Source organism: Neovison vison, chromosome 6 (assembly GCF_020171115.1).
Source record: "Neovison vison isolate M4711 chromosome 6, ASM_NN_V1, whole genome shotgun sequence".
In the NCBI taxonomy this organism is placed as follows: domain Eukaryota; kingdom Metazoa; phylum Chordata; class Mammalia; order Carnivora; family Mustelidae; genus Neogale; species Neogale vison.
In genome coordinates, this window is record NC_058096.1 from 139,527,726 (window position 1) to 139,555,526 (window position 27,801).

At 41.4% G+C, this 27,801-nt stretch overlaps 2 protein-coding genes across 7 annotated transcripts; one reads left to right on the forward strand and one right to left on the reverse strand.

Annotated features, from left to right (window-relative positions):
• Positions 1-14,708, reverse strand: METTL6 (methyltransferase 6, methylcytidine). 6 transcript variants are annotated; one of them, XM_044252493.1, is made up of 6 exons: positions 14,661-14,708; positions 13,386-13,796; positions 12,393-12,527; positions 6,026-6,196; positions 2,239-2,380; positions 1-365 (listed from the first exon to the last, which is right to left on the reverse strand). In XM_044252493.1, the coding sequence occupies exons 2-6, from the start codon at positions 13,608-13,610 to the stop codon at positions 184-186; spliced, it is 855 nt and encodes a 284-aa protein (XP_044108428.1). In that variant the 5' UTR covers positions 13,611-13,796; positions 14,661-14,708; the 3' UTR covers positions 1-183. The 6 variants fall into 6 exon arrangements, with proteins under 6 accessions (XP_044108428.1, XP_044108430.1, XP_044108431.1 ...); XM_044252495.1 differs by lacking the exon at positions 14,661-14,708 and adding an exon at positions 14,570-14,654; XM_044252496.1 differs by lacking the exon at positions 14,661-14,708 and adding an exon at positions 14,564-14,654.
• Positions 14,693-27,801, forward strand: EAF1 (ELL associated factor 1). The gene is made up of 6 exons (XM_044252489.1): positions 14,693-15,062; positions 16,925-17,019; positions 19,182-19,318; positions 21,536-21,726; positions 23,370-23,603; positions 26,363-27,801. The coding sequence occupies exons 1-6, from the start codon at positions 14,693-14,695 to the stop codon at positions 26,407-26,409; spliced, it is 1,074 nt and encodes a 357-aa protein (XP_044108424.1). The 3' UTR covers positions 26,410-27,801.

A 27,801-nucleotide genomic window follows, 5' to 3' on the forward strand; every position in this document is an offset into this window, starting at 1 on the left:
TTTACTTTTCAGGCCTGGCAATTTTATTTGCATTTCTATAAAACACACACAAGACACTTGCTACTTTTTAATATAAAAATTACACATCCTCATTTTTAGAAAAAATATAAAAATATCCAAAATAAAGTGTGACTTTAAGCTTTCCTCTACGAGGGGAGGCATAAACGTCAACCTCGTGAAAAGTCAGGACTTGGGATCCAAGCCCAGGGTCACAGGAGATGGGTTCTTAGGACACTTCCGGAATTTGCTCTGAAGGAAAACTCTTGGCACACACAGGCCTTCTTTTTTGTTCACTGTTTCACGGAACACGTACTCATTCACCACTTCTTCATAACCTGAGTCCATAAAGAGCCGAGCCAGGAATTCTGTAAGGCAAGCACACCAACAATGCTCACAGTCTCGATACTACTACATTTGCTCTGCAGTGGTAAAGAGGAGGGCAGGGGTGCTGGAAGGAATTTTTTTTTTTTAAAGATTCTATTTATTTATTTGACAGATAGAGATCACATGTAGGCAGAGAGGCAGGCGGCGAAGGGAGGGGGAAGCAGGCTCCCTGCTAAGCAGAGCCCGACATGGGACCCGATTCCAGGACCCCGGGACCATGACCTGAGCCCAAGGCAGAGGCTTTAACCCACTGAGCCACCCAGGTGCCCTGGATTTTTTTTTTTTTTAATTTTTTCATTTTTTTAATGTAAAAAAAGCTCCCATGCTAAAATTTATAGGAGTTGTTTTGGAAAGTGATATACTGCTACTTGTCTTCTTGCACCAAAATAGAAACCCCCAACTAGATAAGTTAATCAGAAAAGTTTAAGGACAACCTGCAGTATGGCCACCTTACCCTCTTATCATAAGACCCCAAATACAGAAGTCCAAGTAAAAAAAACACAATTCCAAACCGGCTATATTTATACATAGTCCTTCCATGTATTTAGTGTGTTTACATCAAACACCTCATCTATCTGAACATGATGGAGGAACATCTTTGACCAGAGTGGGAAAACCTGACACTTTTGTGACTTTATTTAACCTCAATAATTTAACCCCAATAATCCATCACTACATGTTAAATGAAACAAAGAGAATGGCTATGTGACGAAAATACTCCTAGTAAGAGCATTACTACTCTGCAGAATGTGCTCCAAAGCACTCTGCAGACATCACTGCATCTTCTCAATTACTTGCAACTGGCTGACTCAGATTTCATGAATCAGAAACATTAAAACAAATTTTTAATTTTCACCTGACATTTTTATGACTGTGGAGTTGTTTTAATGGTAATCATTCATTTCTTATTTCATTCTAAACCCAGAAGAATATTTCATTTCAAGACATATAAATGTTTATAAAAATAGAGTTTAAGAAGATATGTATTTTATGGTCCAAATCACTAAGCAGGCTTAAAATACCAAGTATAAAGACTGAAATGGTGATCAGTGTTTTGATGTTTTTATCAAAATGACTTCTGAAAGACCCCTTTATAGCAAATTTGTGTACTTAACACCTTTATAGACAAAGACAAAGATTTCTTGCCTTTGTGACCTGGGAAGATACTTTCCAGACATTATACAATCCTACTTCTGTGTGTGTTTCCAAGTTTATTTATTTATTTTTTTAGGTTTATTATTATTATTATTTTTTAATTTGACAGAGGGGGGGGAGCATAAGCAGGGGGACCGGAAGAGGGCAAAGCAGGCTTCCCACTGAGCAGGGAGTCCGAAGTGGGCCTCGATCCCAGGACCCTGAGAGGCGAAGGCAGATACTTAATGACTGAGCCACCCAGGTGCCCTACTTTTTTTTTTTTTTTTTTTTTAAGTAATCTCTACACCCAACATGGGGCTTGAACTCATAACCGTGAGATCAAGAGTTGCATGCTCTTCCAAATAAGCCAGTCAGGGGCCCCGTCCTATTTGTTTTGTGATTGAACTATGTGAAAATCCTGCTTTGCCCTCCACCTTTTCCAGCACAGTTCCTGATAGGGCGTACATGTGGCATGTCAGAGCTAGTCCATTAACCCAGGCTCGCTAACAGGACACCATCACCGGAGGAGGCTCGTGAGCGCACCATGGTGAGAGCGGTGTCCCTGTCATCCCAGGTGCTGGGTGAGTGGTGCGTGCTGGAGATGGATCCAGCCAGGACCCTGTGCATGTGTGCTCTGCGTTGCTGCGCCCACCCCAACCAGGACCACAGTGATAATGCATGCAAGTAAATAGAAATAAAAGCAAATTTCATTAACCTTACCATCAGTAAAAAAATATGATCTGGTTCCATCTTGTCTAGCATAGAAGTTTTCTCCAAGTTTGCTGCCAGCTCTAAACCTAAGCATGGCATGATCATACAGCCCATAGTCCCGAAACAAGACACTTTTGCCTGGTTTTAATACCTATGAAACAAAAGCAGGTGGCACTTAACATATTGATGGCTCAATAAAACTTAAAATAAAATCTGACTGTTTAGGGATCAAAATAACCTAAAAGGGAACCAGACTGAACTATCCATAGTATGAAGGAAAAAGGGCCTCCTAAAGATATAGCACCTACAGGGCCTCATACATTGCAGAGATACTTCTCAGCACTTACAAGGTCTAGTGTCACAGAATTAAAATGTTAATGACATTAAATGAAAATAGACTTATCTTCTTTAAAGTATGTTCTCCCAACATTTTATTAACCACCTCCTAGTATATGACCTTGCAGGCAAACGGTCTCTTTAAAAAAATATGTCATTTTGTCTTTTTACTGCTTCTTGCTGGCTTTCCTCATTCTGAGTCTCAGCTGGGGTCCACTGTACTAAAAATATGCAGAGCGTGCCCACCATACTAATAATAGTTGACAGCACTCTGCAGTTTCTCTGACAGGAGGGAGGAAGGACTATTAGCCTCATGTGAAACGAGGAAATTAGCACCAGGTAAGTGATTTGTCCATGATTCACAGAGGCCACTAAGTGGGGGAGTCAAGATTCACATTTGGGTCAAAAGGCAGCACACTGTAGGATCAGAAACATCTTTTAGCCCTGGACCTGGACAGGGGTAGGGGGACGTATTATTTCCAATTGATCCAAACTACTGACAAGAAAGAGAGGCTATGGGGGGGAGGGGTAACTGAGTATTCTTCCTTTGCACTGTGCTTCTTGGTAGAACACCCTCAGGCCAGTACAGTAGTTCAGGGAAGGGGATCAGAGGCAGGCCCAGCTGGGAGTCCCTCACTAAGGTCTTTCAGAGATAGGTGTCTCAAAAACCGGGAGGTGGCTTCAGCAGGATGTAGGTACAACCACCTCTATCTTACAAAGCAAACACCATTTGCTTTTCAGAATGAAAAGCAGTACATATTGTGACATTTGCTTTTTATGTGAGAATTCCTTCAAGCGACATTAACACTACCAAGGAAGAGAGGACTTTACAGAATCTTATTCTGATTCATTACATCAGTAAGATGATTTTTGAGACATGACATATACTATTACAACAGATTTTTGATGCAATTTGATGTACTTCCTCTTCTGAACAGAGTAGGAAAGACTGTCCCTAATACTTCCAAGTGTGCTGCAGATTTTCTCATTTAGTAAATTCTATCAATGCAAGCATGCGTTTTAAATACTGTCCATAAAGAGCCTCCTGGATAAATACATCCTACCTTAGCTTAGTCCGAGATGCTAAATTTTAAAAAATATGAATAGTTGCCAAGAAAATTCTGAAAAATTTAATTTATATGAAAAAGAGTTATTCTTAATTATAGAATGAAGAAAGGGCTACAGGGAGAGCAGAAAGTGCACTCGGGAATTTGGAAATCTGGATTCATATCCCACTTCTTCCATAACTAGTTGAATGACCCTGAGCAAATAATTTCATCCCTGAGTTTTCCTGTGTGTAAAATAGTTAAGTTTGATACTAATGCCTCCTTTAATCCTGGCGCTGTATAGTTAACCAGGAATTTCTTACTGTTATGTTCCCTCACTCTCCAAACACCCCCAAAAAGTAGGGTAGGGCAGGTCTGTTACACCTGCTTTACAGCAAGTAAGGCTCAGAGTCAAAGTGACTTGCCTGAGGTTTCAAGGCAAGTTGGTGGCATTGGCAAATACCCAGGTCTTCTGGTGACAGAATTTTGTCTATTTTTACTTCATTATTCTATTCCAAAAATGATGGAATTCAACTTTAAGGTTATCTTTCAGTTTAAACTTCTGTAGTTTAAAAAATTCTCTGGTGTTAATACTCTATAGTAATCACATCTACCTTAAAACAGCTTATTACTGTGGTTGCTCATGCAAGGCTTCAGAGCTGCCCCAAGGGTGTCTGTCTTATTATTGTTAGAGGCTGAGAGATCGCTTCTCCTTCTGGTAATTTCCTGATGAAGCACACGATTTCAAATCAACGAGCCAGTCACTATGTATGAGGCAGGAAGCACGCAATACACTAGTGCTGTGAACTCATTCCAGATCAGCAGATAAAAGATTTCTATTAGGGGTAAAAATAGAAAGGATTGCTGAAATGGAATCTGCTACTAAAGAAAGATTAGAATGGAGGCCAGGGGACAAGTGTGGATTGAGACAGATCATCTCAATTAAAAATATATGTATTAACACTTCATCACTATTAAAATATGGATAGTATATGTTTTCATTTAAATCAAGAATAGGCATATCCTCAACAACACTTGGCTTTGTCAGACTTAATTCTGGCAAATCTAACAGAGTCTCACTGGGGGTTTATTCTACATTTCCTGGGTTACTGAGGTTATCTTTTCGTAGGTGTGTTCTCTTCAATAAAACAACTATTCATGTCTGCCACTCTTCTATTAATTTGCTTCCCTTTCTTACACAGGAATTCCTCACATATTCTGGATACTTACCTTTCCTCAGTTCTACAGACTTCAAATTACTTTTCCCAAGTTGTTTTTAAATTCCTTTGTATAATATTGTCTTTTGAAGAACAGAAACTCCTACTTTTATTATAATCACGTTTATGCTTAGAATACTTCGGGTCTTGAGAAAATTTTCCCCACTCAGAGGTCATAAAGATACTTTCCTATATTTTCTTCTGAAAGGCTTAAACTTTTATCTTTTCCATTTAAGTCTTTAATTCACCTGAGAATGACTTTTGTGGAGGATGTGCGGAGGGTAATCTCATTCTCTCCTGCATGGACTCAGTGGTCCCAGAAGCCACTCACTCAACAGTCCTTTTCCCAGTGATCATCACTGTCACCTCCATCATACAGCAAATTTCTATTTACGCATGGATTAATTTTTAAGCTATCACATTCAATTTGTCTGTCCCTCTGCCAACACTATTCTGTCTTAATCACTGCAACAGTAAGTCCTTATATCTGGTATATCTGGTAGGGTATCAATCTCTCCCATCTCATTCTTTGTCAGGAGTGTTCTGACCCTTTGTTCTTTCAAGTAAACTTAGAATCCTTGGCGGGGGGTGGGGGGAGTGGAACACCCTACCAAAAAACCCCAAAACAGTCAAACAAAAAAATTAATAAAATGTATAATACTAAATGGAAAAGTAAAATTGCACAATGCATGTTACTCTTTTTTAGGTATATAGCTCAGTACGTTTTATAAGTACATTATATTCATCTTATACTTTTGCAGTCTTTCAATATTTTCTAGTCAGACAATTATATTATCTACAAATAATGAGTTTTGTCTCTCATCCTTGTTTTTTTCTCCATCTTTTTTTTCTTGTCTTTTTGAGCTGATTAGGACCTCCCTGTAATCCTGAAAGGAAGTACTGACAGTAGGCCCTCTCATCCCCATAAAGTTCTAGATACTCCTCATTCTGTCCCTGTCTCATACTTCTCCCAATCCCTGAAACCCTTTATCAGTGAAATCACTGGTAGCCACCTCTTCAGAATTCAGATTCTTATGCTAACAGACTGTCCCCCGAGGATACTATATTTCCTGTCATATTCTGACTACATGGCCTACCCCTAGTGAGAATGAGGAGACTCTGTAAATCTAGGCATGAGCCTCAGAAGGGAGGTAAGCAAAATCAGGATGTCCAACCTCTAGGCTCCAAATCACTAACCTGGTAAATATTTTTTAAGACAAGGTGCATCTTATCAGGGTGAACAGCAGAGAGTACAAATATCAATAAGACAACATCCACAGACTCTGGGGGCACATGTTCCAGAAGGTCATCTTTGGTTAGATCACACTGGAACACCTTGCATCTTTCTGCGTTGTATAAAGGATTTTGCTAGAGAAGAGGGGGAAAGTAAAGGAATTTTAATGCAACATCTATGTTGACATACATAGAAAAATACAGCATCAAAAGGAGATTCAATGGAAAAAAATAAAAAGAGATCCTATTTCCACTGGTGCACTGCTGCACAAAAATCAAGTATCACTTTGTTACTGGGTAAAACTGAGTAACATAGCATTTGTACACTAAAGCATGTAGTAGACAATATCGCTATGAGGGGCAAGATTTTATTTTAACAAATCACCTTTAACTGAGGAGAGGACACAGACTATTACATATTCAAAGCTGATCATTTTAGAAGTACATATTTCTAAAGGGATGGTAAGGGCGAACTGACCTATTGCTTCTTTAATCCTTTGAATCACCTCCTACAAATCTAAATCCTTTCACAAGCCCTTCCAAATCTATTCACGAAGATGCTCCCACCGTTCTTTGGGCATATTTTCCCTTGAGGCAGCAAGCTAAGTATACCTAACTTTTCTTTTCCTTTGCCACAACCATGTTCTTGTACATGGTGGATGGTGGGTTTAAGAGCATTACAATAAAAGATATACATAAGAGTATCATAAAGAAAGAGTATCATTAAAAAAAAAAAGAAAGTATCATAAATTGTAGGGTGTAACAAAAGCATTATAAAAAATATTAATCTTTTCTGTAGTATAAATAAGGACTTGAATAAACACAAAGGTAATGAATGGATGGGTAGATTCAATACTGAAATGATGTCAATTCCACTTCTAAATCCAATATGATCTCAACAGAATCCCAGCAGATTTCTAGAAACTTGACAAGGCAAATTTAATTCATCTGGAAGCAAAAAAACTTTTAAACTGATTGGAGGAGGAGGTACACTCCTGACATCAAAACTTATTACAAAATGTAGTACTAAAACAGTGAGGTTTGAGAATGGGGACAAATAAATCACTGAGACAGAACAGAGTTCCCAACACAGAGCCCCTCTATATAGAGGAATTTAGTATTGTGTATGACAAAAGACAGGTGACAAAGATGACAAGTATATCAAAAAACATAGATAATAAAGGTGGCAATTATCAGGAAAGGAAATGAATTTCTTATTCAATTTGTGTTTGAACAACTAGTTCCACACTTGTGTTAAAGGATGATTGGTTACCGTTCTGGTTTCAGTTCAAAGATACACAGCGGTATAAAAATGTAGCTCCCATCCTTAGAGTAAGAAAAAAGATGGAAAGACAGCAAAGTAATGACATTTTGGTGAACCCAACAAAGAACAGAGGCCAAAGAACCACTAGCCATCCCAAAATATGGAGACAGAGAAGTGCCTTCTGGGTGAGACAGAACCCAGGCATTTGCTTCCCTGAGGCAGAAGCCTTCCCACTGGAAAGATAAAACTAGAAATTTGGTAAACAGCTGGAGACTGAGTGTGGCTGTTATAGTGTGAAGTCCCTGGGGGCTGAAGTAACAGAGGTGTTCCCATCCTCTTATAGGTGCTTCCTCTGGGGAGATTATGGGGTTCGCAAAGAGGATGGCCTTTCTCATCTCCTTTAAGGAAGAAGACTTAAAATGCAGGGGAAAGGTCATCTGAGGCCTACAGCCTTAAGGTACTAATAGAATGCCACTGGGGGAAGGAAAATACTCTGCTCAGACCCAGTTTTAATCTTTTTTTCTAAGTTGGTGGTTTTTTTGTTGTTGTTTTGTTTTTTTAAGTAATCTCTACACCCAATATTGGGCTCCAGCTCACAACCCCAGGATCAGGAGTTGTATGCTCTTCCAACTAAGCCAGTCAGGCGCCCCAAACCTAGTCTTAATCTGAAGGGAGAATGACCTCAACACCAGAAAGGAGGATATACGTATATACCTCCTGATGGAGGGAAGGGAGAGAAAAGCTCTAGCTATGGAGCAGCAGACGTACTTGTGAAGATCACATGCTGGGACACAGGCCCACTACGCAGTTCAGAAACTGAGAATCAGATAATAATCCCTTCTTCCACACCTTACCAACAAGTGTCCAGTGCTAATAACAACAGTGGACTGCAGCTAGGAACGCTGTGAGAGACTGGCTCTTTACGAGGAACAGTATAATGAGAAGACCCAAAGCCAAAAGGGGAGACATGAACCAAGTCACCACAGGAGTCTGAAGTCTCTGGTATCCATAACAACAATAAACCTCACAGGTAACTATAGCAACAGTAGATTTTAAACATAGCTCAACTCCTGTCCAGATTATTACAAATCCTTATTACCTCAGTATCCCACTGCCCTAGCTAACATATCTGGCTTTCAGCAAAAGACTACAAGGTAGGGGCGCCTGGGTGGCTCAGTGGGTTAAGCCACTGCCTTCGGCTCAGGTCATGATCTCAGGGTCCTGGGATCGAGTCCCGCATCGGGCTTTCTGCTCAGCAGGGAGCCTGCTTCCCTTCCTCTCTCTCTGCCTGCCTCTATGCCTACTTGTGATTTCTGTCAAATAAATAAATAAAATCTTAAAAAAAAAAAAAAAAAAAGACTACAAGGTATACCAAAAGGCAAGAAAAAACTGTCTGAAGAGATAAAGCAATCATCAGAATCAGACTCAACTATGACATCGATATAGGAACTAAAGTTTGAGGATTTAAAATAACTGTGATTAATATTAAAAGCTCTAATGAAAAAGATAAAATTCAAGATCAGACAGGTAATTTCAGCAGAGAAATGGAAACTACAAAAAGAATCTTAGAGATACTAAAAATAAGAAACATAGTAACAAAAATGAAGAATGCTGCCTAAAGGTTCATCAGAGCTTATTGCTTAAGAAGGAAACCGTGCACTTGATGATAGGATGAAAGAAATTATACAAACTGAAAATACAAAGAGAAAAAAAATTAAAAAATAAAACATCAAAACACCATCTGAGAGCTGTGGGACAACAGCAAATAGTTTAACATATATGTAATGAATCTCAGAAGAAAAGAGAACAGAGCTGAAGAAATAGTGGCCAAAATTTTTTTCCAGATTAAAAAACATAACCAAAACTTAAAAAAAAAAAAAATTATACACACACACACACACACACAGAGTTACAAAACTCCTACACAAGACATAAAAGCTTAAAACCTTGAAAGGAAAAGATTAATAAATTTGCACATAATTTAAATTCTATCAAAAGACAATACCAAAGGACGCCTGGGTGGCTCAGCGGGTTAAGCCTCTGCCTTCAGCTCAGGTCATGATCTCAGGGTCCTGGGATCAAGGACCGCATCAGGCTTTCTGCTCAGCAGGGAGCCTGCTTCTCCCTCTCTCTGCCTGCCTCTCTGCCTACTTGTGATTTCTCTGTGTCAAATAAATAAAATATTAAAAATAAGAAAAAAGACAATACCATAAATACTAACTACAAATGTTTGCAAAAAATCTAACAATATTCAGAATACACCATAAAGATAGAAAATGACAGAAAAAAAGAGCACAGGTTTTGAAGAGACAATTCATTGTATAATGCAAACCCCATCTGCGGTTCTTTTGTATTTTGTTTACTATTTAATCTCAGCATTTTGTTTACTACTTAATCCCCTTAAACTGGGACATATGAGGCTCTCGATAAATATATGTGGAATAAAAGAACTCACAATCACAAGAAAAATTAATGCCTAGTTACATATATAAGGAATAAACATTAAAATATGAAATATTACTTTTTGCCCATGAGATTGGGAGATATAAAAAAAACTGATATCAAATGGTGAGAGCACGGGTACCCGAACTGCTCAGTAGGTTAAGCATCTGCCTATAGCTTAGGTTATGATCTCAGGGAGGACTGAGTCCTACTTCCTCCCCCACTCCCTGCTCAGTAGGGAACCTGCTTCTTCTCTGCCTCCATGCCCCCCATCACTCTGAGCCCCCAACGACTCCTGCGTGCATGCTCTCTTTTGCTGTCAAATAAAATCTTTAAAAAAGAAACGGTGAGGATGTAGCTAGAATGGTAGCTATACGTTAAAATTTATATATTAAATTTTAAAAAATGTATATGAAACATTAAAATTTAAATGTGTATGCTTTCTCTCCAAGGAATTCTTCCATAGAGAAAAGTATACACACATGTTTTGGAGAGCAATGCATAATGCTGATTATATTAACTCTATTTGTAAGAGTAAAAAATTAGAAGTGATTTAAACAAATACCAACAGGTAACTGTTATAGTATATCCATCCTATGGAATACTACAACACATAAAATATGGTAGACCTACAAGTACTAAGATATGATGTGGAGTGAAGAAAGCAAGTTACAGTACAATGTGATACTATTATTAATAAAACTTCTAGGGGAGCCTGGGTGGCTCAGTGGGTTCATTGTCCAACTCTCTGATTTTGGCTCAGGTCATGATCTTGGGGTTTTGGGGATCAGTACCATACTTGGCTCCATGCTCAATTGGAGTTAGCATGTTCCTCTCCTTCCGCATCTGCCTCTGCCCACAACCCCCCCTGCAAACTTACTTTCTCTCTAAAGTAAGTACATAAACAAAATCTTAAAAAACAACAACAGGGGTGCCTGGTGGCTCTGTTGGTTAAGCAACTGCCTTCAGCTCAGGTTATGATCCTGGAGTCCCTGGATCGAGTCCCACATCAGGTTCCCAGCTCCACAGGGAGTCTGCTTCTCCCTCTGACCTTCTCCCCACTCATGCTCTCTCTCACTGTCTCTCTCTCAAATAAATAAAATATTTTAATTAAAAAAAAAAAAAACAAACTTCTAATGGATGCTAAAACTATGAAAGGTTGATGGAAAATTAAGTATTTGAAAAAGTATCCCCCACATATTTGTTAATGGCAAAAGGTAAATATTCGTACCCCTTAGGAAGCTACCTTTTAGGTAGGAATTAGGTAGTTACTACCTTAACCCAATGATCAACACTAAAGCATCACTTACAGTGAGGTTATCAGACATTAACGCCTCCAGACAAGATGTAGTATCAAGGATACAACATCACCTATATAGTATTTTTGCCAAAAACATTTTACCTGATTTAAATCTAACTTTCAGTTTTCAGGAAATACAAGTGATAAAGAAATAAGTTGAACAATGATATGAATAAACAATCAGACCAATTTGGAATGTGGGACTGCATTACAGAAAATGGCTTGCTCTCCAAAAACTCAATGCCAGTGGGGAAAAGGTCAAGGGCAGGAACGTTTTAGACTAAGGAGATTTAAGGTACATGAAGAAGTACAAGATGTAGTCCTTGACTAAATGCAGCTATAAGACATGTACGGCATGGAGCATTGGGTGTGGTGCATAAACAATGAATTTTGGAACACTGGAAAAATAAAATAATTAAAAAAAAAAGACACCTAGGACTATTTAAGTAAATCTGAATCTGTACTGGGTATTAATGACATTTGAAGGTTATAATTACTTTTGGTAGATATAATAAGTGTATTGCAGTCATACAGAAAAAGCCCTTATTTTTTTGAGTATGTATGCAGACATATTTAGGAGGGAAGTGTCCTGACATCTCTACTTTACTTTAAAATAGTTCAGCAGAGACATCTGGGTGGCTCAGTCAGGTGTTCAACTCTTGATTTGAGCTCAGATCATGACCTAGGATCACTGAGATCAAGCCCCTTGTGGTGCTCTGCACTCAGCACAGAGTCTGTTTAAAAAGTTCTCTCTCTGGGGCACCTGGGTGGCTCAGTGGGTTAAGCCTCTGCCTTCAGCTCAGGTTGTGATCCCAGCATCCTGCGATCGAGCCCCATATTGGGCTCCCAGTTTGGCGGGAAGCCTGCTTCTCTCTCTCCCACTCCCCCTGCTTGTATTCCCTCTCTCGCTGTCTCTCTCTCTCAAATAAATAAATAAATCTTTTAAAACATAAATAAAAAGCTCTCTCTCTTCCTCTGTCCCTCCCTACACTTGCATGGGCATGTTGTCCCTCTCTGCATCTCTAAATTAATAAATACGTAAAATCTTTAAAGTAGTTCAGCAGAGAAATAAGTGTATAAAGCAAATGGCAAAATGTTGGCAATCAGTAAATCTGGGTGTCATTTTGGTAACTCTACCTTTCTGAAAAAAGCTATGTTTTTGCAGGTACTATATATGTATGTGATCAGAAAAACCAAATTCATGGTGATCACAGCTGGTTAGCTTCAAAGAGAGGACAGGAATTAGGCATATGAGTAGAAAGGTGGGAGGTCAGAAAAATCTAAGAAATTAGCAACACAACAGAACACATGCGTGGAGCACCAACCTTGACATATTCAACGGCTCTTGGAGAAAAATCACAGGCATAGGCAAAGATATTCAGATCTTCTTCTAAAAGTGGGAATAAACAGTTCCCAACACCACAGCCAGCTTCAAGTATAGTCAATTTTTGATCTTCAAACTAAGGAAAGAGGACCCAAAGTCATAACATGCTACATTTGCATCACAGAGAAACAAAGTGTACTCTAAGTATACATCTCAGAACCTGAGAGACAAGGTGTCCGCCCCCACCCTGCCCCCCATCGACAATAAACAAATGAACTGATAACCTAAATTAATACTGACACCTCACTTGTCATCCAACATTGGGTAGTTTGGTATGGTGAAAACACAGCATAAAGGCTAAGAAAACAGGCTCTGGGAGTAAACTGCTTGCTCTGGAATCTCCTCCCCCAACCTGTGTTCTATCACTGGCCAAATCACTTAAACAGCTTTGTGCTTCACTTTCACCGGCAAGTGGAAATAATCATGATGCCTACCTCAACAGGTTTTTACAAGGCTTAAATTAGAGAACACATTTAAAGTTCTAAAAAAGGGCCATGGTAAAGTGTTGATCATCTTTATTCTGAAGCTATTTGTCACGGAAGTCACCCAGTATGAAATTAACATTTACAACTTTCAGACTGACTTTAAGAAGTAGAAAATATCTACTAAAGCTCTCTTTCCTATGAATTATATAACCCAGAAACCGCTAAAACTACTTTAAACCAAATAGTGTATTTCTAAGGAACAAAGCATTTTGACAAGCTTTGTAAATTTTCTACCTCACATTCCTCTCTGGAATGCAATAAACACTCCTGTTTACATTAAAAAAAATTTTTTTTATTAACATATAATGTATTATTTGCCCCAGGGGTACAGGTCTGTGAATCCTCAGGCTTACACCCTTCACAGCACTCACCATAGCACATACCCTCCCCAATGTTCCTCTTCACATTTTAAATGAAAAACAACTCAAGTAAGGTGCAAATTAGCTTACCTCTCTACATGATCTGAGCTCCTCAAACTCTCTTGTGGTCCAGTGTCTATCTTTGAAGAAGTTAGTACTATTTCTTTTGTAAAAAAGGTCCCAGTTCTTCTGAGCCTCTTTTTCCAGTTTTTGCTGCTTAAAATCAGACACCAAAGCCTGATCTCTTTTCAGTTTCTCTTCTTCTTCAGAGCTGAGAATCCTTGCCTGCAGCCCTTTCCTTTGTAAAGAAGCCATCTCCTAAATTTATGGTAAAATATTTAACACTGCTGAAGAGTCTCCATCCCAGAATAACCTGAGGAATTCAAGCCGATACTACAAACACAGGCAGGGTTTTTCAGATGTGGTTTCTCAGGTTGGGTTCAAGCCTCAGGCAGCATCGGTTGCTTTGCAAGAAAAAGGAGGTGGTTCCGGTTCTTGGTTCTAGAAGTTTTTGAGACCCTGGGTTAGTGGTTCTAGAACAGTTCTTCCACCAAACAGTTCAATTCACCATTTCCTAGACTCTGACTCTACACTAAACCAGGCCCATTACACAAGAGGTCGGTCACAAAGACGAAGACATACATAGTGCCTACCTTCAGAGAGCTCACCTTCAGTGACCAGCGCTCTCACGCACCCAACTGTAGTTCAAACCAGAACAAGTCAACTATTTTATCAACTATTAGAAACTTAATCCTCTTTATTACCGAAATTCTGTGACACCACGAACTAAACCGATATAAAAGACACGCCCAAGAATTGACTGAGAAACCTTGGGGAGAAAACGCATCTATTTCGGGGCCCGTGAAAGGGGCGACTTAACAACCACGAGAGCTCCTGATCTGGGGATGGGTGGTCAAGTAGGGTCATCGTTTCCCAAGAGTCAGACACTCACTTTGGGGGTGGAGTGGGGAGAGGAGGGGAATTAGGAGCCAAGCCCGGCGATCTGCGTCTCTGATCGCACTCCCAAGAAGCTGTCTCACGAACCAGAGTGGGCGTCTCTTTCCAAGGGGCTGAGGCTCTTGCTTCTCCATTAATGCGTGAAGGAGAAGAGGCCAATGACGCGCAGGGCAGGATCCGTCGGGCTCAGGGCGCTCGGGAGAAACGGGGCGGCCCTGGCCGCCAGGGCCCGCGCAGAGCCGGCCACCCTGGCTCTCAGACCCGTGTTCAACTAGTTCGCCGCGCTCGGGCTCACCATCATCAGTTCTTACATTCACCTGGACGGGCAGGACCGGACACACTCAGCCCTCAGCCCGGCCCCGGCCTCGGAAGCCGAGTGGGGAAGCCGCGGCGCGGGGACAGACACACCTGGAGGACGGCTCCCGGCGGGATCCTTTGCCATGGCACCGCCCCCGCCACTTCCGCCACGAAGCCAGAGGTCCCTCCCCGACGCCGGAAGTCCCGCGGCCCTGCTTCCGCGCCGACCTCCCCCAACCCGGCGCGGAGAAAAGGATCTGCTTCCGGCCCCGGGTGGGCGCCGGCTGGGCTCGCCGTGCGCAGCGGATCGCAGTCCCGGGAGCGTCTTTCCCCTGTACGTTGGCGCGGGAAGCTCGGGCCGCGTCCGCGTCAGAAGAGTGCCGGTCCGGGCGCGAGGCTCGTGCGGGGCCATGAACGGGACCGTGAACCCGCTGCTGGATCGCGAGGAGCACTGCTTGCGGCTCGGGGAGAGCTTCGAGAAGCGGCCGCGGGCCTCTTTCCACACCATTCGCTGTAAGCCCGTGCTCCCCTCTGTTCCCTTCGGCCGCTGCGCCCGCCTCTAGCCAACCCGACTTTTTCCTCTTCCCTCGGCCCTCCAAAGCCCAGGAACCCCTAACTACGTCAGCTCCCTTCTCTCCTACCTGAGATCGTCCGGGACCTTGATCGCCCCCACCCCCGACCTTTTCCAACTCACTTCCAACCAAACCTTTCGCCACTCCCGACTATTCTTCTGTCTTGTGGTCCCACATACTTCTTCCGAAGGCTATTCGCCCCTTCTTTTCCGTCCACCCACCCAGCCCTTCCTTATACGAAACTTAATCCTCTTTATTACCGAAATACTGTGACACCACGTCAGACTCCAGCTCTCCCTCTAAGCCATCCCCCTTTCTGATGACCCTACAGGGTCCTCCACTTTTAAAGGAGTCTTTCCCGTTTGCTTGTGAGCCTCATCGACTCCCTCCTATTCCACTCTATTCTTCCATGTCTTCCTCCTTCGTCTTTGTTCTGGTCACTTAAGTTTTTGCTTATTCCCCTCCGCAGCCAAAGAATTCGCATCCTCTGTGCGTTCCGTCAGGGCTTCCCCTTCCAGCTTTCCGTGCCTCGTTTGACTTTGCTTTTTATCTTTTGAGGTCACCTCTACTACCCAGACTTTAACTCAACTCCGAGTCCCATGTGGGTGGAGAATAAAATTAGAATTCTTGAGCCTGGAATAAGTTAAAGCTTGAGCTATGTTTGGAAGCAGAGGAGAGGAGGCATAAAGAACGTCCACATAGTTATTATGCTGGACCTTCCTTTTCTACATGATTATAGACGCTGTCTGTTGAGGGAGGGCATGTCTATGTCCAGGGTAAAGTTTGGCTGACTGAGCTTCCCTGTGTGATTCACAAGCTCCTGGCTTCCTGTCTTGGTAGTGCTAATGCTGGCGAAGACTTGTTTTTGTCTAAGGAGCTAATAAATGTGACTCAGTACATTGGAAGAGGGCGTGTTAGATAATGAAGTTCCATCTTTCTGTGGTCACCTGCCATATCATTACCATGTCTTCTACTGACAGCAGATCAGCTCTTTCAGAGGGAGGATATTGGGATTATAATAAGAGCATCATTTCCTGAGCAATGTCCTAAGTTGATGGTTTAGTAGTGTGAGGGGCAGTGTGGAATTTGGGACACTTCACATAAGCCCCTGACCTGCAGTCTGAGGCTAGCGTATGTCAAAATGGAGTAAGATGGCTATTCATGTTGTACTTCAGCAGCAGCTGAGAGAGATGGGCAAGATTAACGTTTGGAGGTATATTTCTCTGTACTTTCCCAAGAGCATTTTTGTTAAAGCTAGGAACTTGAGTGTGGCAAATCCCAATTTTGAGTTTCTATGCAAAATGAAATCAGCTTATGTCATTCATGTTTTATATAGGGCTTAACAGTAACAGTCTTCTTAATAATGCTGTTACTTTTGATCCTGTATACAACCCTGATAAAACACCTTATGGATAATCAGGCATTCATTTTCATCTATCTCTTGGGAGAAGGGAGTATCTTTGCTTAATGGGTTTATGAATTTTAGCTTTTTTATTCTTCAAAACAATCCAGTGGGAATGGGAGGAAAAGTATGTGGGAGGTATAGATAAAACAAGATTGTTCCTGAGTTGGTAATTATTGAGGCCGGGTGACAGTACACAGGGGCTTATTGTACTATTCTCTCGTTTTTGTATATGTGGGGTTTTCCACAATGAATAGTTTTGTTTTTTTTTCTTTTTAATTCTAAATTTGTATTTTCCATTTATCTGGAGTAACAAAAATTTTAACTTTTTAAATAAGAATGCCCAGGAAGTTTAGTATAAGTAACTTGTTGGATAAATGCTCTTTTGCTTTTCCCTTTAGATGACTTTAAGCCAGCATCTATAGATACTTCTTGTGAAGGAGAGCTTCAGGTTGGCAAAGGAGATGAAGTCACAATTACACTACCACATATCCCTGTAAGTTTATGCACTGTGGAATCACAGTGAATCCTCATATTCTATGTATTGCCGTTTGAATTGCCTACTATGTGAAAACCTTGAGATTTCTAAAGTTCCAACGTAAGGGGAAAAGGGATTTTGGGGGTAGGGTTGGATGGAATTCATGCTTCCTAGGTGCTTGAGTAAAAATGATTCTTTGCCATTTTCCCCAAGTTCCCTTTTCTCCCATTTGCTACAAAGTAGATGATGTTGCTCTCTGGATCCCTGACCCCTCTTTTAGAGCTGCATAGCTCCCCCCTCCCCCCAAAGAGCAAAGCCCTAGATGCTATATTGTTTATAGCGACACCAGTTTAGGAGAATGGCACAGGCAAGCCAAGAGTTAAGGCAGGCAGGAACAGGATTGACATACTTCAAATATCTGGCAAAAGGTGAAGTCCAGGCTGAAGGTTTCAAGCGAGAACCAGAGTAACAGAGCAGTCAGCTCATTTAGGGATGAGGAACCCAGTTAAAAGCTAAGTTGAGATACCTTGCAGAGAGATTTGTTTGAAGCTTTGCCCAAGGCAACACTGTAATCAGAAAGCCTGAAGGATCAAACAAAATACTTTTAATGTACATGTGTCACTGCATCTGGTGCTGGAACATAATAAGGTCTTGGTAACCAGTGATAGAATGAAAAGGCTCTGGACGAGAAGCTTCACGTGGAGGAACGATTACTTGTCTGCCAGTTCCAACTGCTGTTTTGTTACTTGTTGCCTTTGGCAGGTTACATCATCTCCCCTTGGATCTTTGTTTGCCAAATGTAAAATGAAGAGGTTAGATAAATGGTCTCTAAGGTCCCTTCCATCTCTAAGTTTTTACCCTATGAATAGCGAGTCAAAGAGCCAAGCAGTCTTTTTATTCTATATGAGATTAAATCCTATAGTTGTCAAATATTAATTTTTATTTATGTCAGATATTAATTGAGCACTTACTGTGTGCTGGCCCCTTACTAAGCACCTAGAATACAGTCTTAAGCAACTTAAGTACTTTTCTTGCCCTTGGGGAGCTTATGGTCTAGAATTAAATATAAAAAAAACAGAAAATCAGGGAAGGTTTCTCTAAGGAAGTGACTTTTGAGCAGATTTGAAGGTTGAGTAATTGAACGAGAAGAAGGGGCAGGATGTAGGCAGAAGCCTTATTAAAGCCCTGTGAGAAAGAGCTTGAGAATCGGAGAGAGGCCAGCCGCCTTCTGCTCTGGATTCCGCAGAACTGAGGGCTGAGTGGTCCAGGTTGAGGCAGAAGGGACAAGTGTCTGGTTTTAAGATTTTATTTTTTGGTCTCAGAGCAACAGGGTAGCAGTTGAGGGGCTTAGGGAGGTGAGTAGCATAATGTACTTACTCTGAGCCAGGCAGAATAATGAGCTGTCCTTAGAGAATGCTCTGTTGGTTACTTGGCCTGAGGGGAAGCCCCGGACTCTGAAATTATAAGGAAATACAGAGATCACGTACTGGTTTTACTTTCATAGTGAAAGTTCTTCTCAGTGGCTAATAGTAATGGCTAATCTATTTTTATCAGTTCACATCTTGCCATTATTTGTAACATACCTTCAGTCCTTAGAAAAATGTATAATAACTTTGCAAATTATTATTACCTTTCTCGATTACCGAGAAGCAGTTGCACAGTTACAGATTCTTGCTATATTATTATTTCCCCTTTCTTTTTGCCTAGAAAGCCAGAGGAATTAAAATAGAAATCTGGGGCGCCTGGGTGGCTCAGTGGGTTAAGCCGCTGCCTTCGGCTCAGGTCATGATCTCAGGATCCTGGGATCGAGTCCCGCATGGGGCTCTCTGCTCGGCAGGGAGCCTGCTTCCTCCTCTCTCTCTCTGCCTGCCTCTCTGCCTACTTGTGATCTCTATCTGTCAAATAAATAAATAAGATCTTTAAAAAAAAAAAAAAAGGGGGGCTCTCTGCTCAGCAGGGAGCCTGCTTCCTCCTCTCTCTCTCTGCCTGCCTCTCTGCCTACTTGTAATCTCTCTCTGTCAAATAAATAAATAAAATCTTTAAAAAAAAAAAAAAAAGAAAGAAATCTGTTTATTCTGCTCTATTTGAGTAGCTCTGATAAAAGATTTGATGAGGTGGTCTTTTGTAAATATTTAACTGGTGTGTCTGGATTAATCGTCTTACACTTTTGTGGCATTTAGGGATCTACACCACCAATGACTGTGTTCAAGGGGAACAAACGGCCTTATCAGAAAGACTGCGTGCTTATCATTAATCATGACACTGGTGAATATGTGCTGGAGAAACTCAGTAGCAGCATTCAGGTCAAGAAAACAAGGTATGTGAATAACCAGATAGACTGATACAGGGTTTCTGTATCTTTGCATTATCCATCAGTTTATTTTAAAAGGAGGTGAGCCCTGGGTACTCAGTGTCCTGTTGGTAATCTCAACAGCTCTACCTCTGTTTTCTTGACAAGTCAGTAAAAAACCACTATCTCAGATGTAATAAAAAGAAATAATTCTTTTAAGACCTGAAACATGGAAGCCACTGGGGAAAAGGATGTACTTTACAATTAAATTCACTTTATTAATCTCATGGTTGTTGATATAATACCACCTCATGGGATAAGATTTAAACTCCTAGACTTGTAATTATGAAAGAATCATAGAGTGATACCTGTTCTTTCTCAGATGGAAAACATTGAAGGTACTCAGGTGGCTTAGTCAGTTAAACGGCTGCCTTTGGCTCAAGTCATGATCCCAGTGGGATTGAGCCCCATGTCGGGTCTGTCTGTCTCTCTGTCAAATAAATAAAAACCTTAAGAAAAAAATTTTTTTTCAGAAGATGCATTTGAGGTATTTCTAATACCAAAATAAAAGTTTTGCCTATTTTTTTTTTTTGAGTAGCGAGCTCTTTGAAAACTTAATTCAACAGGTATTACATATCTAATGTGAAGCCAACTAGATTTTTAAAGTCAAAATTTATTCCGTAGAAGCAACCCAGTGGTTCTATTTTTCACATTGTGATACAGCAATTATTGTAAGAGTCATGAAATCTTAGAGTGGACTCTAAGATTTAAAAATCTTAGCGTGAACTTTACAGCCTGATTGATGTTTTTCTATTTATGCTTTTTCAAGCCATTTTTCTATACTCATTACACAAGAAAGTAGCTGCCGTTTATTGAGGGATTATTACCTGCTGAATGCTATGCCAAATGCTTTCATGTGTTATTCTCCATAACTTTACACATAACTTTTAGAAAGATGCTATTTTTACCCCCCTTTTTTTTTTTAAATATAGCACTTCTTTTTTATTTAATTTATTTATTTGACAGAGAGATCACAGGTAGGTGGTCGGGTGGTGGGAAGCAGGCTCCCTGCTGAGCAGAGAGCCTGATGTGGGGCTCAATCCCAGGACCCTGAGATCATGACCTGAGCTGAAGGCAGCCGCTTAACTGACTGAGACACCCAGGCACCCCTGTTGTTACCCTTTTTTTTAAAAAAAAAAAAAAAAAAAAAAAGGCACACAGATGAAGAGACTGATTACTAGTGAGCTTGTGACTTCCATGGAGTCAGCACCAGAGCTGAGCCTTTCCCTAGGCATGCTGCTTCCAAGCCTGCTACTCTCCCGCGAGGGATATATTTGTATTAATTACTTCCCCCAACCAGTGCCACCGTTACCCTCCAAAAGCTGATGGTGGTGCACGTGTCTCTCACTACTCAGTGTCATCTGTGGACTAGCAGCATTTTATCACTTGGGTGCTTTTTTATTTTTTAATTTAATTTTTTAAAGATTTTTATTTGAGAGAGCACAAGCAGGGGGAGGAATGGAGGGAGAGAGAAGCAGACTCCCCGCTGAGCTCCCTCCATCCCAGTCCTGGGATGGTGACCTGAGCCACCCTGGCACCCCTTGGATACTTTTTTAAAGTGTAGAATTTCAGGACTTGCTGAGTCAGAATCTGCATTTTGATGAGCTCCCCAGGTGATTTGTGTGCACAAAGTTCAAAAACCCAAAGTTTGCTGGGCTAGTCCATTTACAAAAGAAATTGTTAATGAATAAAATGTTCTCTGTTTGGGGTGGAATGCTTTGCCTGTCTGTGCGCAAGAGCTGGCATGTGACAAGATGAGCAAGCAGTAATAGGTCATGCAAAAATGTGCAAACTAACCAGTATTTCAAGAGCGGTTTTACTTAGTAACTCATGTACTTGTGACTGTAACTTTATATTGTACACAGGTCAAATAAATAATCCTGTTGTCTATGAGTTCTCATAATCCCTTTGTGTCCTACATACTAAACATGAGCCCCTTGAGGATTGCATGTCTGTTTTGTTCATCTCTGTATGTCTGGTGCAGAGTGCAGTACTGGAATCAGTAGGCAGTTGTTGAATAGGTAGCTCATGTGAGAACATTACAAACATCAGTGTCTTGAAGTAGTCTTTAAAGAGCACAGGGATGTGCAGAGACCTCTGAGTACTTGGTCCCCTGAACAGATTTGAGTACTTTTTTTTCCCCTCCAGTTTAACGGAGGCTATCTCATGGATATCTCATTTCAGAGCCGAGGGGAGCAGTAAAATCCAAGCTCGCATGGAACAGCAGCCCGCTCGTCCCCCACAGCCGCCACAGCCACCACCACCTCCACCACCTATGCCATTCAGAGCTCCGACAAAACCTCCAGTAGGACCCAAAACTTCGCCCTTGAAAGATAACCCCTCACCTGAACCCCAGCTGGATGACATCAAAAGAGGTAAGCAGCATTTTCTGGAAAACAGTAGCAACTTGGAGTGGGACTTCTGTGTTTTTGTGGCATTCACAAGGCTCTTGTATTGACATGACAGCATGGGCATTTTCTGCCATTGAAATTTCTGCAGAGTTCACCATTCCAGAGGTGATGCAGGTGGGGGTTTTTGCCTCTTGCCTCACTGGATTAAGGCGGGGTTCAGAAATAGTGACTGGAGTTGTGGCTGTCTTGCAGCTTTCTGCTTAGAGGTCCAGGATATAAACAAGCATGACTGCCTCCTGAAGGTCTATACAACATGCCTTTAAAGCTTTGGGAGAAGAGAATTCCAAGGTGTTGGGGTGAAAACCAGATCTGTCAATGTTAGTATAGTATCTAGGTCAGAAAAACAATTGAAAATACCAGGACCAGTGCTTTGTACTAACACAAAGTATGTGAACATGAAAGTGCCATGGGGACCTGGAAATGGACACAGCCTAGAAGGACCTAGAGATCTGGTCAGGATCACCTTGGCTTTCTCCCCATACAGTGAGTGGGTGGTTTTAATTGTCCAGACTCTTTAGGAAGTTATGAGACTAAGTGTCCTATTCCAGATTTGTAAAGTTCTATGAAACAGAAGTAAATCTGTAATAGTGGTAAAAAAGGGAAAGATAACGAGTTGTCCTTTAAGATAAAAAGCTTCCCTTTTCTACCTTGTAGAAGTGCTCTCGTAGTAAACAGAATCATTCTCTGTGCAGTGCACATTCGTTAAGCTGCTGTTTTTGTTTTCCTCATGCTGTTTATCAAAGTTTTCACTTTAGATGAATAGGAATTGGACTATGAGTGGTTGGTTATTGTCAGTTATGCCTAAAGGAACCATACTTGTTTAAAACCACATAGTATGTTTGGACAGGAAAATCTGGCATCTTAGTGTATCCTATGATGTATCCTTAATGTACTCAGCGACACTGGAAGGGAAACATGTTTTTCCTTCCCTGCTGTTCATTGATAGAAAATGTAATACCAGACGGGCTTGGCTCTCGGGGAAGTATAGAAAGAGTGCAGAGAAAGAATGTCATTTCCCCATTTTCCATCAGTTACTGTGGTTACCCCTGCCCATCTCAGTTTCTTTGTGGGACAAGAAAGCTGAAAAGGACTTCAGAGGCCGCCCACTCTGGCCTTTCATTTTTTTCAGTGTCTCAGAAAACTCATTGACTACCACCTAGGTCTCATTGTTGGTTAGAAGTAGATCCAAAAACAAGCATCCAGATGTTCTAGTGCCTAATCAAATATTTTTCAACCCCTTAGCATAGTATTTTTCTTACTTGGTGTTTAATCCCATAATTCACAATCCTTTTTTTTTTTTTTTTTTTTTAAGTAGATAAGGCAAATAGACTTGATTCATTTCTTACACAGAACAGCCATTATCTGAAACGGTTTTCTGTTTGGTTATTTGGGGTGAAGTTTATGTTTCCATTGTCTCTCTGAAGACAGTGTTATTTTGTTGGTTTTCGTTTTAGTCATTTTGTTTGTACGTTTTTAGGAAATTAAGCAGGAGTTTTAAGTTATTCCTCGTTGCTGTTGGTCTTGCCACTTCACTGTCTACAGAAGGTTCCATGTGTGGCCTTGAGAGGGGTTGCTGTGCTCACCCCAGTCATATCATTTTATTCCAGAGCTGAGGGCCGAAGTTGACATTATTGAACAGATGAGCAGCAGCAGCGGGAGCAGTTCCTCCGACTCGGAGAGCTCGTCAGGAAGTGATGACGACAGCTCCAGCAGTGGGGGTGAGGACAATGGCCCGGCGTCCCCCCTGCAGCCTGCACACCAGCAGCCCTACAATATCAGGCCGGCCGTCGCCAATGGAACCAGCCGGCCACAAGGCAGCAGCCAGCTCATGAACACACTCAGTAAGTGTGCGCTCCCTTTTTCTGGCCTTGGGGCAGTGGGAGTGGCGCATGTCAGGCCAGAGGTGTGGCTTTTGTTTATCTCACATTAGAGTCTCTACACCAGAAGAGATTTAAGGCATAAGGAAGGATCCCGACAAAGAAAATTTGGAGCAGAAAGGAGTAAGTTACCAAAGACTAAAGAAAGGGAAGTACAAGACTAAGAAGTCTGTTTTCTCTTTTTTCCCCTACCGGCACAAATAAGGTCTTGTGAAGTCTGGAAAATGCTGAAACATGAACATCTTGGCTCTGTATTTTTGCATTGGCCAGGCTTTTGGGGTGCTGCCTACCACCACACTGCCCTCTGCCTCCCCATCTTTGTACAGTCCCAAGAACTCCAGACTGGTGGCCCACAGCCCACAGACTTGGGACCTGAGCCATTAGGATGTATTTGGAAACCAACCAGCTATTGGCAGAAAGGAGAGGAAGGGGCATTGCAGTGTCGGGTGGCTCTCAGTGCAGTTGGTACTAAAGTGAAGAAGAGCAAAACAAGAACAAACACAAATTTCTTTTATTGGACATGGGGCGAGTGCTGCTTTCTTTTGCCCCCCTCTCTCCAGAATCCTAATGAATGCTCTCACCTGGTATGACTGCCTTGGAGGAGGCTGAAAGGTCTGGAGGCAATAGTGGGGAAGCTAACTTAGGTAACCCTGCTACTGTGGACCAGGGAAAGGTAATTCTCAACGTCAGCACAAGAGATGTGGGCCAGAAAAATCTTTCTTTGGGGAGGGGCAAAATATGTATTGCAGGATGGCTAAGAGCATTCCTGGCCTCTACCCACTAGGTGGTCTTCTTCCTCCCTTCTGTCCCAGTTGTATCAACCCAGAATATCTCAAGATATTTCCAGATGTCCTTTGGGGGACAAAACCACCCCCACCAGAGAAACAATACTCCAGGCCCTGCTTTTCTCCTTGAGTGAGTCCAGCACTGTTAGGTTACTAGTGAAGGATCCTGTCTACTCTCCTGTTCTGTGGGCCTACATTCTAGGTATCAGGGTGTGCTTCGGTGTTCTTCTCAGTTGATTCGGGAGAATGAGTTTCACATCGGGAGTTTGGTATTCACAGTGGAAAAGTACCAGATAGCTACTGTGGCTTTAAGTCAGTTCTTAATTTTGCCCAGTTAATGCTAAATTACCCTTTCCTTTTAGAAAGAAAGAGCAAAAAAATGGCGCCGTGGGTGTTACCTGCCTACCAGTGCCTTAAAATTCTTTTAGTTCTTTATGGTTCCAAGTTACCCTGTTCTTCATTCTTCAAATAGCAGTTCCTTAACTTGGCATATCTCATAGACAGTAAAATACTAGGGTTATTTAAACCAGGATTGTCAACGGGAACCAACTTATAAACCCTAAAATCACAGTAAATAATGCAAATTTGCTAACCCTGATATAAAAATACATAGAGCCATTATCATTTTGTTTTTCTGAGTAGTAACCTAGGTTATATTTTTTCTTCTCAAAAATAAATAAATGGATCGATTTGAACCTGAATCAAATCAGTTACATAAGCAAGTTCAAAACTAGATTTTTCAGTTCCATTTACACTGACCTATTAAATAAACCGCATCTTACTGTGTAAGCAGTTGTGCTCAGCTTAGCTGACAGGAGTGGCTGCCAGGCCCACACTGACTTCTTAAGTTTAGAACATTATTCGTCACATTCTTGGGTCTCAGACCTCTTAATTCTTAAAGTTATTGAGGACCCCAAAGGGCTTTTGTGTATGTGGCATAGATCTATCAATATTTACCATATTAGAAATTATAACTGAGAAATATTTAAAATATTTCAGTAATACATTTAAAGTAACAATAATAACCATCAAATGGTAACAAAAGTAACATTTTTGTGAAGAACAAATTTTCTAATCAGAAAATATTTAGTAAGAAGAGTAATATTGCTTTACAATATTACAGCTCTAATGTCGGGCTTAGTAGAAACCCGGATTCTATACCCATTTCTGCATTCAGTCTATTGCCATCAGTTGTTCAGGTTGATGTAGGTGAAGAAAATCAGGCATCACACAGGCGTGGAGTAGAAAAGAAAGTACCCTCTGGAAATGTCCCCAGGTCCTCAGAGCAGACTTTGAGAAGAGCTGGCCTAGCTCTTGTCATATTTCACTTTTGTGGTGTCAGCTGGGGTTCTGTTAACTCTTATTATCATCTGAGACTGAAATGTTGAGTACTTCTGTTCTTCACTCCTAAAACCTAAATTCAGCACACTAAACAAAGATCAGGGGCTTTACGAAAGCTCATTAGTTGAGTTGAGGTTTAAAGTAACATGAATATCCTGGGCAGAAGTGTCCCAGAGGGAATCCTGGATTAGCGTGTTCCTGGTATAAACAGTATTCAGCTTCTTACCAGGAAGCCTAACTCCATGTTATTTTAGCTTTTATAAAGCAACTTAATATGGACAATTCTAGATGGTGAATCAGTTATCTATAAGTGCTTGGCTTGCTATTTATTAACACATTTAAAAGCTGTCTGGCCTGCTCCTGGCCTGCACTATCCCAGTAAGCAGCGCTGTGGTTTGCAGCTCCCAAGAATGGCATTTTTTTAAAAGCATCGATTGCATCAGTTTTGTCACTGAGCCAAATTGATTTTCCTCCCTAATTAAGTGGAATTGGCCTGGTTTTACTGTAGTGTGATAACCAAGGCAGTCAAACAAAAAACTGTGGGGAAGTCCTTTTGAAATTGTGTACTTTTGGTGTGATTCTGTTTTCTTTTTATAGGAAATGACTTGCAGTTGAGTGAGTCTGGCAGTGACAGTGATGACTAGACACGGCTCTTTCGAAATCAGCTTCTCGCGCACAGATGTGCTGCTGGACCCGGCTGCGCTCGCACAGAGCCCCGTGCTGAGAGGGACACACTGTGGATCAGTGACTGTGTAGGAGTTTGAGGCTCTGGAGGTCTCAGATATTCAAGTCTTTAACTTAGTGGTGGTGGGTGATTTTCTCGTATAATTTCCGAACAATCTCCTGTTGCAAAGTAGAACTGTGATAGAACTAACAGAATTATATTTCTATTTGATTAACACTGTTCATGGACAACAGATCAATGTGCCCTGGTCTAGGTTACTCAAAGGCCTTTATCTCTACCAGGCCAGTGATTCCATTTTAAACCTCAGCAGCCACCTGTTTGGCCAGGTGGTTTGCACCAGTGAAATGAAACCTGGTCTTTGAGGGGTAGGAGAGGGAGGGAAACCCCAAACTGCAGCATTGAAATACGTTAAAGCCACTTTACACTGCTGAGACAAAGTGGTAAGGAAGTTTTGTTGGACCCAACCTGATAAGCTGTGTAGAAACAGACTTCAAGAGAGAGTCCTAGAGCATCTGCCGGGCAGGACCTTGGAGCTCTGCTAGTTCAACCCCCTCATTTACAAATAAGGAAAGAGAAGCCCACGGTTAGCTACGGCTGGTCTCATGCCCCCAGTCCAGGCTTTCCCTGCTGCTCCCTCCCTTGAATCTCATTTATTGGAACTGGAGATTATTATACTTGACACTGATAGCTGTACATTGGAGCTTTTATTGGATTCCAAAAGACAAAACTGTTGGGTACGTCTGACTCAGATTCTGATCCAGAAAATCTCTAACTCCATGAGGCTAGGTGAGCAGGTTAAACCATCAGCCACCATGCTGACACTCAAGGTACAGTCAGATGGGGGCTCTTAGTTCCACGTAGACCCATACTAAGGGTTCTTTATTCAGTGCATTCTAGTAGGGGGAGGTAGGAGTGGAAGGGAGGTGTACTGAAGGAACCTTTCCAAACAAAAGAACCAGCAGCAGGTTTTCAAAAACCAGAATCTAGATAGGAAGCAGTTCTGCAATATGAAATGAGCACATTCTTTGAGAAGACATTTCTGTTCATGCTTTTCTACCACTGTTTGTGCCTGACTCCCCGACCGATCTGTATTTTTGATATAAGAAAGTCACAAGATTGCCTTTTTGCCATGTGTGGTTTCCACGTGAATCTTACAGGAAACTGGTCACTAGTAAATGTTCCGTATTGAGTGAATGTGTGATAAATTGTCCTGTGATTAGTATGGAATAGCCCATTTCTGTAATTGGAATGAATACAATTTGAAGGTTCTGAGAAATTTCTATTTACTTTGGTTCAGCGGGTATCAAGAACATTAAAAATGATTTTCCTTCTTTGGGTTCCTCCACTCAAA